General features: G+C 44.6%; 1 protein-coding gene across 2 annotated transcripts in view; it reads left to right on the top strand.

Moving 5' to 3' along the window:
* The window catches only part of LOC119379317 (DDRGK domain-containing protein 1), a 39,219-nt gene extending 24,471 nt beyond the window's left edge, over positions 1–14,748 (top strand). For both annotated transcript variants that reach the window (XM_037648596.2, XM_049411931.1), the window contains exon 8: positions 14,498–14,748. In XM_037648596.2, the coding sequence (XP_037504524.1) occupies positions 14,498–14,695 (198 nt within the window). In that variant the 3' untranslated portion in view covers positions 14,696–14,748. The remainder of the gene's footprint in view (positions 1–14,497) is intronic.
* The last annotated feature ends 3,860 nt before the right edge of the window (positions 14,749–18,608 follow it).

The raw sequence follows: 18,608 nt of genomic DNA, 5'->3' as shown, positions 1-18,608 counted from the left end.
ATAGGTATGGCATAGGTGGGTACACACTACAACTTTCTAATATAAACACCTGCCCTCAAGTCAATAATTAAAAAGTTAATCAACGAGTTTTTGTTAATTAGTGGTAATAGTGTCATTTTAACTGCGGCAAAGTTTTTCCGCCTCGACGTGGAGTGCGTGTGCGAAAACGACAAGAGCCTTACTGTCATAGGATTTTTATTAAAAAATCTGTATTGTCTAAAAAAAACGCCCTGTATACCTTAGTGTAACACATGCACAGTGCTCACTAATTGAAACACGACAATTTAGGGCTAGGTAATGCACATAGTTTTGTTTCCACTATCTTCAGATCGTGTCATATAGGCATAGTTTTAACGCAAACACATGTATCAGAGCTAACATTACCTGTAGTGCCCGGATTTATAGCGACATGACACGGTTATCCAGCAATTGCACATACCAGGGCTGCACAAACATGCTTTAAAATTCTATTGCAGTGCGATTTAAGATACTCCGGCAACTAGTATTTCAGATGCAGATAGTACAATATACTACCTCAATTATTGTATCCTATATGATACTTTCCAGTCTTATCTTGACATACTTTGGTGCATTCGCAAGTTCCTTATTGTAGATATATATAATGTAGCAGCAAATACCTATGCACAAAGACGTTTGCTTGAAAATTTATTCACTGCGACCATGAAATTTCTGTTAGTATCTTAAAAGTTTTCTTTCTTGCTCAATTATTATATCATTATTATTTTTAGTAGTAGTATATTATTTTCATTCTGAAACAACTTATCGGGGTGCTTTTGGCTGCTTAACATGATAGCACCTTATACACTGCACTGTCAGTAGTGGTCAATTCCACAAAAGATCAAAAAAAGGTGCATACTTGATGTTTCCGATTTTCCTGATAATTTTGTATGCTGTGCACATATGACTGCACAGCACGAAATCGCAGTTCGTTTTCAAATAAAAATTTTTTTCAACACAGGAAAATTCGACAAGTGTCGCCGGTTGACGACGACCATTTTACGAAGAGTGCGTTTTCGTAAATTCGCAACCATGCTGGCAGCTACTGAACCTATATATTATAAATATCTTTCTTTTTAGCGGAAGTAGAAGTAAAGAGGAAATAGCTCTTATCATTTCATGGAATTCTGAGCAATTTATGTATTTTTAAAAATTCACGAAAAACACTGCGTTTTTGAAAATCAGTCAAATTTGGAACGCTATGGCTACTTCTGTGAACATCTTAGCTTGTTCATATTTGCAGTATGAATAGGCCTTTATGTAAATAATGAACCTCTGCATTTGTATGTCTAATAATTTTCAAAGTAATAAATTTTCATGCTCGAAACATCAAAAAGACAAAAGTGATCCTCAATTCAAAAATCTATAATAAAAAAACCCCAATCTCAATTTTGTTCAAAGTGCCCCAAAATGTTCTCAAAGGACTGCAGAATGATATTATGAAAATACATGTTGCATCATTTTTATGAGAACAAAAGCAGAAAATGTCAAACATTGTGTTTCCAGAGCGTGGTGGCTACTGCGTAAAGGACATCTCTAGTAACAAGAAAATACATCAACACGTCTTTTTTCTTCTCTGAGCTTCGCTGAACAACAGTAATGATCTATTGTCGGAAAGTGGGAACTGTTTTGTAAAGAAAAAGATCGTTCCAATTGAATGCATTTGCGACATCACTTATATACGTCGACGGGCAGCACGGACATTTTCATTCCTCTGGATAATTTTTTATTGAATGCGATTACTATATAAAAGCAACGAAGCTAAACGCGAAATTTGTGTAGCTGAGTCGATCATGCATTGTAAGAATGTGAGAAATCGCAAATGGTGACAGTGGTGAACGGCGAGTACCGCAGTGCAACCTAAGCGCAGCGGCCACACATGGTTTGCCAGGCTTTGTCGCTCTGCACGAGAAAATGCTGGGGTGTCAATTGCGTTGGTTACACGATACATTTTTCACCGCTCGTCGTTCTCCCGCCCGGTCTCTGAATCCGCACCGTGAGAATTGTGTGGCAGATCGAGTGGCCCGCGCTACACGCCTTCGTGTAAACGGAGTAGCATGCGTTAGGCGGGCTGGTGCAAAGGGCAGCGCGATAGACGCCACCTGAGCAGACGACAGCAATGAGCACGGCTGTGCCAGTCAGCCAAACACCACCTGAGATAGAAGTTAAGCATCCATATTGTGCTTCACTTTGGTGCTATCACTGCCCTACGCTCTGAAGGTGGCTATGGGTAGGCGTTATAGCCATGACCGAGTTTTTTGTACGGACTACCTCATGGTGCACAAAAAGAAAATTCCGCTGCAGCAGAATTTTCGTTGTGTAGAAGGATCTAGTCTCTTTTGCGGAGGGTCATGAAGCAGGATGCGTGCTCAATTCAAGAAGGAGACCAGATCGGCCAGCACTGCTTCAAGAGATACAAGGACATGCAAAGCAAAGCAGATGCAATGCAAACAAAACGTGTTTTGTCCGTGGTCAGAACTGCTGCCACCAATCTTCACGTAAACGATTCTTTTAAAACTCTGCATTGATCACATAAGGTCTGACAACGTGCATATTTGGGCCAGCAAAAACCAAACCTTTTGGCGACCGCTCTGCAGAAATTCATTTCCATTCATGAAGAGTCCTTGCCTTTTATACCCACCTCTCAATTCTGGCACAGCACAACATCATAACAGACACATGGAGGGAATACATTCTTTAGCATGCAAGATATGAATTATACTCAACTGAAATAGGTGAAAGAAAAGGAGGCTACAACTGAAAGTGCCTACTGTGGACTGAGGGACTGAGGGACTGGAGTAACGTTAACTAGACTGCGATGCAGAATACCGTCACTAAATTTTTATTTACACAGGCCTGGTTTCGTTCCTTCCCCTAACTGTAATTATTGTAATCAAGCAGAAACAATAGAGCACTACTTCACAGAATGTCGAAGATACCAAAATATAAGGCAAAGATTTCTAAAACCTCCTTTTCAAAAACTTGGCCTTGAGCTTTCCACATCGGCATTACTCTCCCTGGGGGCGTCGGCACTAGGGCAATGCAACAGGAGCATATATGATGCCATATTCATTTATATTAAAGAAACAAAGAGACTGCCATGTTAATATTATAAGTAGAAATATATCATTTCATTCCCTTACTTAAATTTCTGTAATTGCTTATTTATTTAATTATATTATATAAACAATCGTTTAATTAACATTTCATTTAAAAAAAAAGGAAAAAAATCAAAATTGCCCGAACATTTTTTTTTTCTTTACTATAAATTATCTTTTTCGCATATTCCTTTTTATTTTATTTTTTCACAAAGTACCGCCGCACGCTTCGTGGCCGAACCCCCGTAGTGGGTTGAGCTATTCCCCTAAGGAACCAACCAACCAACCAACTGAGGGATGTCTAATACGGGGGTGGAGTAGCAAACCACGCAAGTGCGTTTAATTGGAACGATCTTTTTCTTTACAAAACAGTTCCCACTTTCCGACAATAGATCAATACTGTTGTTTAGCAAAGGTCAGAGAAGAAAGAAGACGTGTTACTGTATTTTCTTGCTACTAGAGATGTCCTTGACGCAGCAGCCACCACGCTGTGGAAACACAATGTTTGACATTTTCTGCTTTTGTTCTATTGAAAATGATGCAACATGTTTTTTCATAATATCATTCTGCAGTCCTTTGCGAACATTTTGGGGGACTTTGAACAAAATTGAGATTGGGGTTTTTTTATTATAGATTTTTGAATCGAGGAGCACTTTTGTCTCTTTCGTGTTTCGAGCATGAAAATTTACTACTTTGAAAATTATTAGAGAAATACAAATCCAGAGGTTCGTTATTCACATAAAGGCCTATTCATACTGGAAATTTCAACAAGCTAAGATGTTCACAGAAGTAGCCATAGCGTCCCAAATTTGACTGATTTTCAAAAACGCAGCGTTTTTCGTGAATTTTAAAAACTACATAATTTGCCAGAATTCTATGAAATGATAAGAGCTATTTCCTCTTTACTTCGACTTCCGCTAAAAAGAAAGATATTTGTAATATATAGCTTCAGTAGCTGCCAGCATGGTTGCGAATTTATGAAAACGCACTCTTCGTAAAATGGTCGTCATCAACCGGTGACGCTTGCAGAATTTTCCTGTGTTGAAAAAAATTTTTATTTGAAAACGAACTGCGATTTCGTGCTGTGCGGTCATATGCGCACAACATACAAAATTATCAGGAAAATCGGAAACATGAAGTATACACCATTTTTTTATCTTTCATGGAATCGACCAGTAGTGGTTTTTGCTTGTCACTTTTTTTAATTGATGGGAGTTTCTGCTGTGCTTGCTGGCCAGCTAGCGGGTTATCATCTATTGTTACAAGAACGTCAGTAAGAAGCCTCCGCACGTTCACACACTTACTTTTATTGAGACTGCGAGAGTGCCACCACGTGACTCTGCTCCACCAACCGGGACTTGCATACCTCATCGTTTGCCCTCGCTGGAGGGCTCTGGCGGATTGATGAAAGAATGTCACTGTGTCACTGCCTTTAGTTTTATTCAGGTGACTTAGTGGTAGCAGTGACATGAGAAGCCAGAGTGTTGGAACAAAATGTTCTTCGCTTCGCTTTTAGTTTCATTCTACTGCAAAAAGTTCCGTTCTGTTTCTCTTCCGGAACAAAAAAAAAAGTGTTCCGTACCGGTTCGTAGCGGTTTTTATTTGTGAAAAAAAATGTGAAGTTAAAGGGACACTAAAAGCAAATATTAAGTCGACGTTGATTGTTGCAATAACGTTGCAGAAACCTCGTAGTGCTTGTTTCGTGCCAAGGAAATGCTTATTTTAAAAGAAAATCATGTTTTAGTGGTCCGCATGGCGTTAGCGCACTTCAAATCACCCGCCTGAACGGACTTTCTGACGTAGCAGTTGCCGTGCCCAACGTTGCCTGCCTTTACTGCCCGGCCGCCGAAGCTACGGTTTCTTGCGCAACAGCGGCCATCAACCTTGCCAAGACGCAGCCACGGGCCACTCCGAAACTGTATAGCTCACTGTAACGGAGCTTAGCTTGGCGAGCAGCAGCAGAAGTAGAGTATCGACAGGGCGAAAAATAGTGAGAGCCAAGCACACGCAGCAGTACACGATACCGAAACTACCACTGAGACGCGCAGCTCGGCGAAAACTGAACTTTTGAACCACTCGCACCGTTCCCCATGGTAGCACCAAGAGGTTCTTTTTTCCATGAACCAAACAGAAACAAACAAGCAGCATTTTATTCAGTCTTGTGATGCACGGAAGGTTCTTTTTTTATTGCAACTAGTTCGATTGGTTAATTGTACTCTGGACTCTTTGACGTCATCGGGATCATTTCCAAAATGTCCCACTCGTGGCGCACATCGTGTCCTACATTTACCTTAATTTCTCGATTACTACAGCACTGCTGTTGATATTATTGACGTTTTAGACGTTCTCATACATTGACCTTTCACTCTGACATAAATTGTTACTTGCCTTTAGTGTCCCTTTAAAGTAACAATAAAAACGTGATTTGTGGTATCGCTACTTGCGCTCCTCTTAAATGTGGGACAAGGGTAAAACACATTCTTCCTACATTTTTAAGAGGAGTGCAAGCAACTGTATCATGAATTCCTACCAACTAGCACAACCTAGTACCCTCCTGAGTTATGGTATTTAATTTTCTTAAAAGTGAATTATGAATTTTTTTAGCAGTCTCAATCCTTTATGTCAAGGGAGTGAGCATGATCTCGGAAGCAGCCGTCATCGAGTGTACCTCTGATATGCGAGACCGCTGTTGTGATAAAACAAACTTCAGCGCCAAGAATGACCTCACCCCGCTGGCTTGTGTGACAGGCGCGTAAAATTCCACTTGCGTTAATAAAAACATCTCTGCTGCCACTCTTCGTTTTTCGCAAAGTTTCAACACATCTTTCCTTTAGGATTCCTTCCTGAGATACGTGCTAATACTGTCCCCTGAGATATGCATTATTGCTCATGTTGCATAACAGCGTTTGTTCCATATTGCCAAGCTTTCCCGTGAACTGAAAACCAATAAGAAATATTTTGGTTTTACTCCGAAACGAAATAATAGATAACATTTCGGTTACGTTTTCGTTCCAGTCAAAAATATAGTTTTTTTTATTTTTGGTTTTCATTTCGTTCCGACACACTGTGAGAAGCACAGTTCAGCCAGCGTTTTTTCACATGGTGCCAACGCTATAGCAGTATCTTGAATCTTAGATATGTGATACATTATGTCATGTATCGGAAATACAGATACTCATATAGGTCTTGCCAGATATGTCATTATACAGATACATAATACCCAAAGAGTATCTAAGATACATGTATCTTTGATACTGCCCAGCACTGGTGCATATCAGTTGTTATACTAATGATCCATGAGCACTGTATGCAATGTTGCCCACTGGCTGTACACTTTATACCTAGTGTATGTGCTTGTGTAGTGAGCTTTCATAGCTTCTGTGCGGCCAGAAACATGAGTGGTTGCTTTGTGAAAACCCCTTGTAGTTTTTTAGTTTTGCAAGCTTGTGCATGACTTAAAGGGACCGACAACTCATTTTTCTCAACCCATTTTTTTTACGGCGCGACAGAAAGCTCAGCCTTCGCAGGGTTTGTAGCTGCAGTAGTTAATCCCAAAAGCACGTAGTTATTTTACAAGCAGTATTTTTTTATCTGAAAGGCTTTAAACACGGACGTACCTTTCCTCCAGCAACGCTGAGAATTGATAGCGATGCTGCCAGCCCTTCTCGCGATTTGTGAAAGCTATTGTTGTTCTGCTTTCGCAGGAGTTCCTGTAACTATGCTTAACCACCTTTATTTAGAGCTTTTCAACTATTTTTGAAAACAACAAGCTGTGGAAATGAGATGATGTGCCATGGCATTATACACCTTCCCTGTATTTGTAACGCGTTGTGTGCACATGCGTCCAAGGTTGCCTGCGCCTGTGTCATGGGTGGCTTGTCCCGGCGTCGTTACTCTCTCGATGCACGAGCCAACCCAAGTCATCGAAAACGTCACTACGCATATGCACGGCCGTGCCAAGTAGCAGCGCGCGTCATTTCTGAGATGAAGTGCAGGTAGCAAAACTATGTCGCTTCAAAATCTTAGCGACCTGGAAACTGCGTGCACGGTTGCATGAGCACGCTGAAAAATTGCTCAAGACGTGCTGGCGAGCATGGAATCATTACGTCACGCGAAGGCAGCGCCACTGTAATGCATGCTACTAACGCAGGCGTATATGTACATTTTTATGGAGTAATACCTTTTAATATAAAGAAACAAACAATATTTCAATACTAACAAAAAAAAAATCATCAAACGTGTACAGCAGTCAACGGTTGCATGGTCGGGTACATCGGATCGTTCATGTTTTTGCCGCCAGAGCCGCCACAGGTCATTTGTTGCGACTTTCAGTTAAGAAATAAAAGTATAAATCCACCTTTCACGAAAAAAACTGGGTTGGTTTGAGTCAATGCGACGGACAATCTTTCCATCAGTGAAGTCATTTCATTTCATGTTTTGCGCAGTTGTCGGTCCCTTTAACATTCAAGCCTGCATCTAAGGATGATAAGTTGATCCTGTTGCGTGTGCTAGTGGTGAACCAGGTTCTAGCTGCTCTGCTTCATTATTATCTGCCAGCAGGGACAAATGTGGTAGCCAATGAAACTAAATTGAGAAGATTCCAAAGTTCTTGCACATGGCAGCAAGCCTGCTAGTAGTGTGCATATTCTTGCAGAAATTGTGTTGGTAATGTAACTGAAGGATGGAGCATGTATTTCACTTTCGATTAATAGGTGCGCCCATTCTGGTTATGCAAGGTGACTTGTATAGACAGTTCGTCATTGTTAAACACATTGGCACTAGATTCACAAACCTCACAAATGCCAGGCACATCTGTGTGCAGGCAGTGTTGTGTTTCTGTATGAATGGCCCTACATGGCAGTAGTAGCATGCCCTCAGCCCGTGTCCTCTCACCTAGCACAACATGGTAGTGTTGTGTCACCTTCCTACAATTTATGCGTATGCACATTAGAAAGCAGTGGTGCGATCTTGTCCGCGTTCCAAAGTAAGCACGGAGGCGTGGCGTTACATACAGCCGCACGCGATTGGTCAATGAGGGGCTGTGATGTCTGTCGCGGTTCACATTGGCCATTCGCGTGCGGCTGGATGTAATGCCACGCCTCTGTGCTTATTTGGAATGCGTACAAGATCGCACCACAGGTGCATATTTTCTATATTGTGAACTTGTTGCACTTAAAGTGTTGCATGTGATGGCTTTCAAGAAGGCTTTACATATAACTCCTGATGTCAGCTTTGTCTAAACGTTTTTCTTTCTTTTTTGTCTGTTTTGGGAAAGCAGTTCTTCCATTTATTGTTAAAAAAACAGGAAACAATGTCATTTACAACATCCTTATTCAAATAGCAGAAAGCTTGTTTTTCAAACGATTTATTAACAGCACAAAATAACTTAAACTGCAGTACACTTCAATTACTTCTTTACTTCAGTTGTTTTTGATGTAAGTTTCAGAAAATGCCTGGCAGTCTATGTGTTAGCATTCTCTTTTTCTGCCCCAACATAGCTAATGTATGCCTGTATGTGAAGCTTTCTTTTTATTTGACATCATCCTGGCAAATACCTAGTAGTATGCATTCATTTACATGCAGAGTGTGATAGAAGTTACAGCCATCTTATCAGCCATCACTCTTTGGCTCTTTCCATCCTTAAATCCTGGTGCAATGGTGCAACAGAAAGTGAACAAAGATCAAAAAAGTAAACTCAGTGTTCGCTGTATACTCTTTATGCATTTGTTGCCTTGCTGTGATTCCTTTGCATCAGAAATGAGTCCATAACAGCTAGCAAAAGCATGCAGACCATCTGTCCATCTCATCATTATAAGAATACCGTGAAATTGCTGTCAATTCTGTAGCTTTAAGTAGTATAAAAATGGTTATCTGCTGCTTTGTCAGGCTGGATGCCTAGTGTCATTTGAACATCTACAAACTGTGCATGCACCAGCAGTTTGGCCTGATTGTTAAAGTGGTTGAAGGTGTTCAAAATGTGGCTCAGTGGTTGCAGTTATAGGCAATAGACTGCTAGCAGAAATCTCTTCTCAGCCTTTCTGCTTTTCATAAAGTGTAAGCAGTATATTTGTGCCAGCTTCAACTAGTGACTTCATTAAAGCGAAGCTTTCTTTAGGTATTCTACAGGGGGGGTTTGCTTGGTGGCAGTTATCTGGTGCCCCTTAAGCACAGCACAACTAGTTCACATGTAAGTGTGGCATTGCTAAAGCGCAGTGCACACAATGCATACAGATAAAGCCAAGCATGGATGCATCAATCACACAAAGCAAGGCATTAACATGGAAATTTTTACAGGCAATCTTGTGGTATACATGTGAGTGGTGGTGAGACACCTCAGGTGCCTAGACATTCTTCCAAGGAAGCAGAAATCTAAAAGATACCATTTGTACTATGCAGCAAACAGTGTCAGTCATCAGTGTCTGGAAAGAATGTGCAAATGCCTTAAAAGCTTTGTGTTTTCACAATTTGGACACAGGGTTTGGTCCTGTTCAAATTTTTTTACCAAATGAACACTCTGATCTCATGCTGCACGTTGCAATATGACCTTCTTATTATGCTGTACCTGTATGTACACTTCAATTTTTTTTTTTTGCCTTGTTCCCCTGGTTGTCACCTTCTATCGTCGCCCTTTTTTTTAAATCCCTTTGAGGATTAATTTTGTTCGCGAAATGCGTCCCAAAAATTGTATTTTTTATGGCCGAATTAAATTCTTCAGACGAATCTATTTAAGAAAAAAAATTGTCTAAAATTTTTTGGGGTGACCGTAAAGCGACAAAAAATCATTTCGGTTGTTACACACACATGGTTTATTCGTGAGTAACAGCAAGATAATTTCTAAAAAAAAAACTATACGACTGTTAAAAAATTATGCGTTGAAATGAACGTCTGTGCAGTTCACAGACGGACTAAAATAAGTGTACGAAAAGGCCAACTCTGGCGATTTTTCGAGGTCCATGGATCTCAATAAAATTCGCTGGGTACGTTCCTTTACACGTTCCCGTTATTTATGCCAAATTACATGCTGGAGACATACGCAGATTCATTGCAAATTAATTTTATTGATTGCCCCGACTCTCCCCACCTCGCTTCCCAGAATTATTGGCAACATTGTGTGCATGACGTCATTTTTGAAAGCGGAAGTGACGTAACCGAGGGGCCCCTAGAGCGTCTGCTATCCGCAAGGCAACAATCGCGTGTGTTTGGCGAGCGCTTCGTTGGCTGGGCGTGTGAATTTCAGTTCCTTGTGGTAATGCGTGCGATGGGTGGCAAGTGGTGTTGCGTTGTGGGCTGCACACGATTCCCCGTTGTCAGTCACGAAACACTCGCACCTAACGATTACCCTGCGTCTCTATATTAGATTGTTTTAGCTAGCAATGCCGATTTACTGCACGGAAAGTACGGTAATACCGTACCGGCTCAAGAATGCACATGCGTAAACATCACCGAAACCACCGAAACACGTTCCGTAATATATACAGGGTGCACCGTGACCGGGCCTATCGGTATACGGTGAGCTGCGCATCGTGCAAAACAACGTAACCTATACATAACTTGCAACTACGTCACACCGCGGAACTCTGGGATACGATTCCGCGACATGCGCCGCCATTACCGAGCACAATGGCAGCAGACGAAACTGACTCAAGCTGTGCGGCTCTCGCATTTCCCGTCAACGCTGCACATCGCAACGGCGATTTGTGCGATATTTGGCTGCTGCACGGGAAGTGTAAATCAATAAAAAAAAAACATGAGGCGGGGACGTACTGTTCGCCAAACGTGATCACAAACCCGTGCGACCGCACGAAAGAGCTGTCCGAGAAGCGGAGCACATATATGCGCGCGTAAACAGGAAGGACCTCGACGTTGCACAACGTTTGTGTGTCACTTCATAACAGGCAAGTTACGCTTCCGAATCTCCTCACCTTTTCGCCGAGTGTATCACCGCGGAATTATGCGCGAGGTCAATTTTTGTCGAAACATGAAGCACCGAATTGAACACAGCGATCGCGCCTTGGTTTTCGGGAGGCCCTCTTAGCTGTTCGGTGAAACGAACCCCGACTGGGCGCCAAACCTGCTATTGGGCCATAGTTTTATGCAGCAATCAGCGACGAAATCTGTGTAGTTTGAGCGCCGCAAAAATGCAGGCATGAAGAGCGCCGCTGCGTGCGAAGTTGTTTCAACCAATACGTGCGACACCACTGACGACACTGCAGGCAGCATAATGTCCTGAACGACTCTCGTTCGTCATAAGCGCAAGGCAAACGATCAAAAGACACGCACTACGCCGAACGATCCGCGCACGAACGTAAACACAGCGCGGTCACTGAGACGTATGTGCTCGGTGATGGCGGACGGAAGACAGGAACTGACGTCACTTGCAAGTTATGTATTAACGTTGGTGCGAAAGGTGGCTCATACTTGGCTTTTTTGGTACCGTCGGCCGTACCAACGCGATGTTGAATGAACGCCCCTATTGCCAAACTTATGCACTCTTCCCATAGCAATATTAAGAAGTTTTAGTTAGTCTGCGAACTTCTCAGCAATAGCATTTTACCCGATCACGGCCCCACAAACTTGAGCTACCTGGACAGGTGGTGCCACCTGGCGGTGGAATGTGCAACCAGGCAAGCAAAGAGCTAAACAGGTGTGTTCCACTTCATCGAAGAGGAATGGCCATTTTAGTTGGCCTCCAAATGCGTCGGAATCGCAGCTGCCATTTTCCGACAGCTCTGCTTGTGCACGTGACACGGTCAGTCACACAAGATTTCCGACGGAGTCACCTTTCAACTGAGCGTCTGCTCTTCGCCGCTTTCGCAGCTTTGATACTACGCGCTGGCGGGACCGGCATGCCTTGCATGATTTCCGGTTTTGTCCCCACTTATACGTCACGCGAAAACAGTATGCTCGGTTGGGTTTCGGTTTCGGTGTTGCGCTTTTTTGCTTATTTAAAATTATTCTCCAATTTGCCGAGTATTTCCGCTGTCGGGCCCGTGACAGGAGCGTCTCAGGAACATAAAAGCACCATTACTTTGACATAGCCAAAAAATCGCCGGGGGAGAAAAGCCACTTTTGATCCAGTCAGCATCGTCTCCCTGCGCACGCTTTTGAGATGTCATTCACTCACCAACATCTGAGTCTTGAACGCGTAAGTAACTCCTCGTATGATGGGCTGACATTTACTGAATGAGATTCTGATTCGGCAGTCCGAATCGCCGCCACTTGTGGCAAAGAAACCGGCGCGCACTTCCATAGCGAAAGCAAACAGCGTGGGTGAGTGCACTGTAGAAAACTGTGTAGTTGTGAGCGCGTCCCGAAAGCGAAAAGTCCGAAATCTATAATAATTCTTCGTCTTATTGCCAACGAGACGGAAGCGGTTTTTGTGAGTCTCCGGAAGAGGAAACGCAACCACAGCGGCATCGTTTGTGTCAGCGCTTGCACGGAAACAGGCGTAATCGTGTACCGGGGAGCAATAAACGAGAGAGTAACAAATCGGTCACCTTTTGAAAGATTTTAAAACAGAAGGCTATCAGTTTTGCAGGTGCAAAAGCAGGAAGAACGAAACCGAAACAAGCCGGCGCACTGCTTTAGTAAAGCATTGAAAAAAAAAAAAAACGGAGAGACATCGGTGCAAGGAAAAAATTCCACGTATTCCCGCAGTGGGACAGCACATGCCAAGCAAGAGAAATGATTAAAAAACGCGCCCATTTTAAACATACAGGCATGGCGTACGTGTACATCTTTGACCGTCTTGTGGCTGTTAGCAGTTGATGCCATGTACGTCTTTGACCCTCAGAGGGTTCATTCTTTTTCGCTGTGCTTACCGTAAAATCCTGAGCAAGCCCCCCCCCCCCTTCTTTTTTCGGGAGATTTCAATATGTGCCGCCTTCTCCCCTCCCACTATTTTCACTGTTTCATTCACTGTTTTTATACGCCCGAAGAGGGCGAATGAAAACAGTGAATGCATGTGTATTCAATAAAGCATTTCATTGGAAGCATGGGTAGGCATTCTTTATTCTTAGCAGCTCTTCCGCCGCCATCTTGAATTTTGATCCATGACCGAGCAAGGGCCCCCCTTCCAAATCTTGTCGGAGTATCCTTCACCGTAGGGGGGCCGCTTACTCAGGATTTTACGGTAGTAGCAGGCTGAAAAGGTTAGAACACACCAAACTCGACCCATCATTTGCACTTTCTTGACCATAATTTTTTTTTTACAGAGGAAGCATGTGTGACATGTTTGGTTCAATCACTTGATCAACATCGCGCATCCTTAGTGGCAGAGTTATCATCGATGTCATTCTATTTTATTTCGAAGGCCTTTCCCAGTGATATCCGCTTATGTGAGCAATTTCATGTTATGCCTGCCAATTGCCTAATCTCATCACACTAGCTAGTCTGCTTCCGTGTTTAACTTTCCTTGGCACTCATTCTGTTACTCTTAATTTCTCAGATCGCTTTATGCTCAGTGATAGTGTATAGTTTGTCTTAGTACATAGGGCATCATATAACATGCTGATAGGTTAGCTTGCTCTTTTTTTTTAACCCGAAAGTGTTTTATGCCGTGGTCCACCACGGCTCCACTGACGTATTTCCGTCACGGATATGACGTAAAATATAGACACTAGCAGATGGCAAAGAAAAAACTAGAAGAAAAAGTTCGAACTTACGACCCCTCGCTCCGCAGCGCGCGGCGCGAAACGTTTCGGCCACAGACGGCACTAAAGGCGAGCTATTTATATACACAATTTGCCGGTGGCGGTACTCGGAGATCGGTGGTATGTCATCAGCGTGTTTTCGTTATCTCTAGCGAGATGGCGCGAAGGGCTCGAAAGAGGGCGCGCTTTAAAGGTCGGCGCCCCACGCGTTGCGATGATCGCGTGCGCTTATCTCGCGATGGCGGTAGTTTGTACGTCTTGTGCCCTCACCGCAAGTTTGCGTTGAGAGCACGAAGGTCACTTCGCTCACTGCAGCGGCCGCTTTTGCGAAAGGAGCACGCTGCTCATAGAAATAAGTTACAAACTCTGACAGTTGCTCGTCCTGTGTATGTTCGTTCCGTGCGTCCTTTCTGCTTGAGCAGCGCGTTGCAAGTTTCGAGCTGCTTGCCGTTCTTCCCGTGACATTACAATTTGTTGCTATAGCATTCATTCCTTCGCTCTTGGGGCGAAAGAATGCACAACTATCGTTCAACTACGTTTGTGAAGACACGTTTCACTTTCGTGCTATGCCGATTCCTATGACAGAGGGATCAGCCATGTTTTTCTTCCATAGCCACTCAAGTACATGCATTTTCCTGTTGCTTCTTACTTGCTAGAGCTTCAAACTCAAATGCAATGCATAAGTTCATGAGGCTGGACTACTGACTGCCAGTATGTTTGCTGACACAGGAATGCATTGACCGTGTACAAGCCCTGCTGGCGGATGAAACCCTGGTGGGTGTCATCGACGATCGAGGAAAGTTCATCTACATAACACGGCAAGAACTCGAGGAGGTGGCACATTTCATAAGGCAGAGAGGACGAGTGTCAATCAGTGAGCTGGTTGACAGCAGCAATTCACTCATCAACCTGACACCAGCAGCGTGACCCTTGTACTAGAGATTTTTATACATTCTTATAAAGACACAAGTGATATAATTTACTGCGTTGTTTGTGTTGTGTTACTACTATGTCAATTGATGAAAATGGATGGAAGGATTTTGGACCTAGTTTTTACACTGATACTTTAATTGGAATGAGTAGCAATGAAGAGATGCTCATCGCAATGGATGGGGTTAAGTATTCTGCATTTAATTATATGTATACGGGTGCGCGTATTGCGCATTTTTGATACGATTCCGTTTTCCTGCGCCAAGCTGCGCAAAAAGCATAAAAACCGCAAAAATTGAACTGCTCCAGAATAGCCTCAAAAGCAAGAATTTTGATGCCCACGTGAGCTTCAGTGGGGAAAAAAGACCGAGTTGACATGATTTTCCAAGCAGCGCCAGGAATACCAGGAAAATAAGACGTTCGCAGAACACACAGACGCGCCCAAGCGTGTTTCTTCTATGCGCCTTTGTAATGGAGGCTCCCATGGCGCCGCTATAATCTCTGGACTGGTGTAAATATGCGTCACCCCGCAAAAATGTGTTGCCGTGCCCCGAGCGTGCTGCCTCTACTCGTTAGGCTGTGAGTTCTGGCGCTACTGTCGCTTAGCGAAAACTACCTAGTGGCATGCGTAGCGAGGTTGACTATCGGGTTCTTTGTTGTGCGTAGCGTGTTCCTCCGGTCGCTGCGGTTTTCGTTCCGACGCTGCTGCGTGTGGTCACATACGCACGCGTTTGCCGTGAGCGAGTACCTTGTTGCGTCAACGCGGCGTCAACTAGCTTCCTGCATGCAACGCATCAAGGAATTATACCCAGCCGAAAACAGACGAACACAGGAAACGGTGAAGGAGACAGGAAAGCGGCTAGAGCTTGTCTTGCCATACTTGAACTCTTGAACTCTGCCATATTGTTGGCCCTAGCCGCTTTCCTGTGTCCATCACCGTTTCCTGTGTTCGTCTGTTTTCGGCTGGGTATAATTCCTTGGTGCAATGCACCAGCTAGCCCAACAACGAGTTCTACTCTATAGAGCATGCAACGCGTCTCCGCGATGTTCCAGCGCATATGGGTTCTCAAACTGGGTTCCGCGAGCGACCAGAACGAATGTAATCCGCTCCCATTTTACTCCCTTAGCAACTAATTTATTTATTTAGACGAGCAAACTTGCATTTGCATTTTGCATTTAACGAAGCCATCGCACGCCGCATCCGCACGTCGAGTAGCGAGAGACCCACGTGGTAGAAGCACTAAAGACTCGTCGTCGAGTGCGCGCCATGAAATTTTCATGATTTGCGGAGCTGTGGGGACAGCTCATGCTCGTGAGCGTTCAAACCGTCGTGGTCGAGAACAGAGCACACGAATGAGCAGAAGGATAGCGACAACTGTTTAGTGACTTAAGGATTAAAGCACGCGGGCTCGCGCAGCTACATATCAGCTCAACAGGCACGATCGCACACGTGCGTCCCAGGCAACATCTTCCCGCCTGGTCTTCCGCTCGTCACGTGATGCGGTACACATAGCGCCATCTCCTAGTGGCTGCGCCCGCGACACCTCCTCTTTGAAGTGGCCCTCCTGCTCTTGTCACAGGTCAAGCCGACTTGGAGCTCTCATGGTTTATCCACTTCTTGTAGTCGCCACAGGTTGTAGCGGCTGGAGATGTTTTGGTGCGTCTTGTGAGACTTCCAGGTGTGCTCACTACATACGAACGAAGCGTGTGAGCTGGCACAATGACGGTCCCTGTTGTTGGAGCACCAGACAGAATGCGGACGGCTGTCTGCGGTTGAATGGGATCTCTTGCTAAGGTCGTATGTCTCCGGTTTTATTGTTGGCCCTGCTTGACCTTGTAGGCTTCGTTTCGTTTCGCAAATTATACGGTGCTTCACCGTGGCCTCAGCACGTGTGGTGCCACGGCACGTCAGTTCTTAGGCGCCTTCCCATGAGGACTTCCGCTGGTGTGAATCCTTCTTTCCCTGGCGTGTCTCTATGCGCGAGCAGAGCCTTGTGGATGTTTGGCGATTTCTTGATCAGCTGTTTAGCAGTCTGAACTGTTCTTTTCTGCCGCGCCGTTGCTCTGAGGGAAGTTAGGGGCTGCTGGTTACGTGACTTGATCCCCATTGCTTGACAAACGCTTTGAACTGTGCCGAAGCAAACTGAGGTCCATTGTCTGATCGTATGATAGCCGGTGCCCCAAGGCGCGCGAAGACCTGACTCAGTGCTTGTGTTATGTTCTCTGTGGTGGTACGCTTCAACTTCTTGAGTTCAAAGAAACGTGAGTAGTAGTCAACGTTTTTAGATTACTTGCCGAAAATAATCTAAAAACGTTGGTAGTAATCCACATCTACGAAGTAGTTAACTCCATCCACAGAGAAGAGATCGATTCCAATTGCTTCCCATGGGTGTTTAGGAAGTGGGGAGAGTATCATGGGCTCGGCGTGTGGTTTACGGTGTTGTTGACAGACAGGGCATCTTGACACATAACTTTGGATGTGCTGGTTAATGCCAGGCCACCACACCGATTGAGTGGCTCGAGCCCTACATCTCCCAATGACCTGATGACCGGCATGCAAGTGTTCTAGCACATCACTTTGCATGCTTGGTGGAATGACAATGCAGCTGCCTTTGAGTAAAATGCCATCCACTTGTGTCAGTTCATGAGCAAATTCTGAATACCTCTGCACATCCGGAGGTAGTGCCACTTCTTTGGGCCACGACGTCGTGCAGTAGTCCCTAACTCTTGCTAGAACAAGATCGCTCTTTTGTGCTGCCTTTATATTTTTCACCATATCATGGGAAGGCAGGTAGAAGTTCCATTGTGAGAATTTCATGTTCTACGATGGCCGTGCTGAGGCTCCTTGGGCTGCTGTTGGTCCGTTTCCTTCTGCGGTTTCCTTGAGAGCACATCGGCTGTATGCATTTCCTTGCCTGGGATGTGGCAATGGTGTAATCGAACTCGAGGAGTCTCATACGGACCGTTGCAGACGGGGACTAAGTTCGTCCATTGCCAGCTTGATGACAGCAATGGCACCGGTGGCTTGTGATCAGTTTTCCACGTGAAACTGCAGACCCAAGCAGATAAAGCGAAATGCTCGCAGGCCCATGTAACTGCCAGTGCTTCTTTCTCTATTTGCGCATATCGCGTCTCCGTGTCAGAGAGTGGTCTTGAGGCATAGGCAACTGGAAGTCTCTGACCCGCTGTCTCTTGAAGGAGGACTGCTCCAAGACCGTACGATGATGCATCCGCCAACACAGTGTGATGACTACAAGGGTCGTAGTGAGTAAGCACTGAAGTCGTCGTCAATGCTTTCTTGACGGCGTTGAAGCTTTCTTGCTGTGGCTTGTTTCAGCACCATTCGGCGTCGCTGTGAAGCAGGTCGCGTAACGGTTTTGTGAGCTAAGAGAGCTCCGGGAGGAACTCGGCAAGTGGTTGCCATTCCCAAGAAGGACCTCACTTCTGTTACATCTTTAGGCTCTGCTAGGTGACACAGTGCGTTAACCTTTTCAGGGTCGGCACTGTTACCATTCGCCGACACAATGTGTCCCCAGGAATCTCGCTGACTGCTGGTGTAGTACGCATTTTTTTGCGTTCAGGGTGAGCCAGCTTCTTGCAGGCGCTGCAGTACTTTGTGCAGGTCGTGCGTCATGTTCTTCTCTTGAAGGGCCAAAACACTATAATATCGTCTTGCAGGACACGCTTGGCCTTCGATGCCTTCTAGAACTCGTAGCATTTCTCTTCTGGAAAAACTCAGGTGCTGTTGAAATTCCACAGGGGCAATCGGAGAACTGAAACCGGCCGAATGGCGTCAGAAATGTAGTGTATTTCTGGGACTCGGGTGCTAGCGGAGCTTGCCAATAAGCCAGCTCCTTGCATCAAGCTTGCTGAACCATGTAGCTCCGGCTAGTCTGGCCAAAACATTCGT

Source organism: Rhipicephalus sanguineus, chromosome 1 (assembly GCF_013339695.2).
Source record: "Rhipicephalus sanguineus isolate Rsan-2018 chromosome 1, BIME_Rsan_1.4, whole genome shotgun sequence".
NCBI classification, from domain to species: domain Eukaryota; kingdom Metazoa; phylum Arthropoda; class Arachnida; order Ixodida; family Ixodidae; genus Rhipicephalus; species Rhipicephalus sanguineus.
This window is presented reverse-complemented; position numbering and strand designations above follow the sequence as displayed.